The following is a 3,037-nucleotide window of genomic DNA, read 5'->3' on the forward strand; positions in this document are numbered from 1 at the left end:
TTACACTTTTACCAAAAACGATGGACATGGGGGATTTGAACCTGCAACTTGTTAATCTGTGGTCAAATACTGGGTACAACTGAGTTATACTTATTCCTGTGTTTCTCTCCCTCCCTTCCTGTCTCTCCCTCTCTCTTTCCCTCTCTCCTTCTCTCTCCCTCCCTCTCTCCCTCCTCTCCTTCCAGGTCCTTTGAGGGCAGGTGAAGTGAGGAGATTGTTCGTCTGTCGGCTTTCCACACGCCCAACATCTCACCCCCCCCCCCCCCCCCCCCCGGCCACCTCAAGCACGACCGCTGACGAACAATGCCGGACCAGCCAGCCTGCGACCGCCCTCGTTGAGCAAATATTTGAGGCTATTATATCTCATTTCCCAAGGCGCCCTTCAGTTAGACGGGAAGGCGGGCAGAGAGAGAGAGAGAGAGAGAGAGAGAGAGAGAGAGTAAAAAAAGTAACCCATTCAAAGTGAGCTCTGCTATTTCAGAGTTGTGGGTTGAGGACTGTCTCATTTGGGAGTGGTGTTGCCCAGTGAGACAGGACTTCCCTAGCCTGCCAGCTGAGTCCTGGCTCTATACTGGATAAAGAGAGAGAGAGAGAGAGATATCAGCTTGTCTGGGCTCCAACATTGCCCAACAAAGAGACTGCAGGAGCTAACTTTAGCCAGCTCCACAACCAACTTAGCCTCTGTGGTCTTTGGAATTGCTAGCTCTCTGTTTGTGATCGGGGGGAAGTGAAGCGGAGGGCGAATGGGAGCTGCCAGGCTCTAGTTACACAGTCGACAGCTTCCTGGAGAGCGCTCACCTGGGCTGGGCTGGGACTGCAACAGTGGCCACCATTTTGGGTCGGCCTTTTTGGGGCTGAAGTATTGATGCGCTAGCGTTAGGGAGCACCATGAAGCCACTCACCCCTGTCAGTTCTCCCTCGCCCCTGCGGCTTCTCAACAAGGGCCCCGACTACCTGCGTCGGCAGATGGATCCTGGCTCCTCCCCTCGCTCCTGCAGCGCCGTGGAGCGACTGGAGGCCGACAAGGCAAAGTACGTGAAGAGCCAGCACGTCATCAACAGCAGGCAGGAGCCCGCGCTGGCACCCTGCTCCACCCCTCCCCCCCTTCCCCGCCGGCCCCTCACTCTCACCCCCCGCCTCCCCCCTCGCCGCGCATCCAACACCTCCACCTCCTCCCCCCTCGCCTCCCGCGACGAGAACTACAACCACAAGAACTACAATGACGACTCCAGAAAGGAGAACCTTCAGGGGTCGCTGGACAACGCCAGCCGGCTGGGCCCTCCTGGCCCCCGCCGCCCCCTAGTGGCCCCCCACAGCGCCCCCGTGCTGAGGAGGAGTGTGGGCAAGCGTACGTTGCGGCCTGACTCGCTGCTCATCTACAGGCAAAAGAAGGAGTGCAAGAGCCCAGGGGCAACGCCGCCCTCGCTGGGCAACAGCAACCTGGAGGTCAAAGGTTACAGCTTTGTCCGCAGGTTGTTCCAGGGATCCGTGAGGGGCAGGGGTGAGGGCGGCCTGATCAGCGAGGAGAAGACTCCGTCTCGAGATGGAGATTCTCGCATGTCCTGGACCAATGAGAGGGAGGCACAGGAGGGGGGGCGTGGCAGCAGGAGGGCCAGTAAGGCGGAGCCTGAGCACCCCTTGCCCAGACCCCCCCCGGACCACGCCCACAGGAACGGGAACGACTCCAGCGACCCGGAGGACGAGGCGGATCCCTGGAGGAGGGCCCCTCTGGTGCCGCCACGCAGGCGGGCGGGGGAACTGCGGCTCTTCCAGACAGACCTGCGCGGCTCGCTGTCCGAGCAGGACCTGTTCTTCGACTTCTGCGGTCTGGACCAGGACATGGTGGAGCGCCTCGGACCCAGCAAGTTTCTGTCCGGGCCCAGCTCCGTGGACACGCTCTCATTGGCCCTCAGGAGTGTGGGCGGAGCCGGGGGCTCGGAGCCCAGCGAGTTTTCCCGCCACTCGGGGGAGGGGCTGTTCCAGGAGGAGGTTGCGGAGAAGGTGGCGGTGGGCGTGTCCATCATTGAGAGGAATGCCCGCGTCATCAAGTGGCTTTACGGCTGCAGGAACGCAGTGCACCAGGGGCCCAAGGAGTCCACTGTCTAGCCACACCCCTCCCTAGAGCCTCCCTCCTCCACCCTCCCTAGCCCCCCACCCTCCCTCCCTCCACCCTCCCTAGCCCCCCACCCTCCCTAGCCCCCCACCCCCAGTCGCCCACAAGAGATGCAAACCAAACACTGTGCTGTAGTACTGTAACCCCCCTCCTGAAGACTGCTCCGTGATCTGAGCAGCTGATCCCTATCAACACTACTGACCAGTGACTTACTGTGCGAGTGTGGCTGTCATAGAAACGACTGTGTCCTTCACTGTTGATAACCTGATCCGGAGCTAATGGCTGCCCTGGATTGGCCCCCGCCCCTCACTGGCACATCCGCGTGTGTTTGCCCCCACACACACACACACACACACACACACACACACACACACACACACACACACACAACCCCGTCCTCCTAAACAAACTGTTTGGTGTGTTTGGCTGCTGAGCTGTCCGCGGTGGACAAGATGGAGGGGGGAGGGGGAGGGGGAGGGGGAGGGGGAGGGGGAGGGGGAGAGGGTGGGGAGGGGAAGGGGGGGGGGGAGAGGGGAGGGGGAGAGGGGGGGGGGGGAGGGGAGGGGGAAGTGGACCGTGAGTACCTCATCACTGACTGTCCTACTTTAGTTTGTGTCTAAACGCAGGCGCAGGAACAAACATGAGAGAGCCCCCTCTGGGGATGTTAATGCACTGAACTGGAGGGAGGGAGGCAAGGCTATGACTGTTTACAGGGCATACAAGGACAGATAAGACTGGATCTACTTCACTTTCTCTCCTCCTCCTCCTCTCCCAGAGAGTTAGCATGCTACTGACCCATGTCACCACAGTTTTTCAGTCAGCAGCGAACACCCCTGACTCTGTCCCTACTGCCTTTGTCCTTTCCTGCCTCTGTCCCTTCTGCCTCTATTCTCTCCTGCCTCTATTCTCTCCTGCCTCTGTCCC

General features: G+C 60.2%; 1 protein-coding gene across 1 annotated transcript; it reads left to right on the forward strand.

The window, feature by feature from the left end:
- Positions 1-350: 350 nt before the first annotated feature.
- Positions 351-2,106, forward strand: fam110d (family with sequence similarity 110 member D). The gene has a single exon (XM_084669193.1). The coding sequence runs from the start codon at positions 889-891 to the stop codon at positions 2,104-2,106; it is 1,218 nt and encodes a 405-aa protein (XP_084525319.1). The 5' UTR covers positions 351-888.
- The last annotated feature ends 931 nt before the right edge of the window (positions 2,107-3,037 follow it).

This window comes from Hypomesus nipponensis, chromosome 2 (assembly GCF_054491055.1).
Source record: "Hypomesus nipponensis isolate SF chromosome 2, ASM5449105v1, whole genome shotgun sequence".
Lineage (NCBI taxonomy): Eukaryota > Metazoa > Chordata > Actinopteri > Osmeriformes > Osmeridae > Hypomesus > Hypomesus nipponensis.

Coding starts and splice junctions, on each gene's coding strand:
- fam110d (XM_084669193.1), top strand. CDS start 889: ATGAAGCCACTCACCCCTGTCAGTTCTCCCTCGCCCCTGCGGCTTCTC.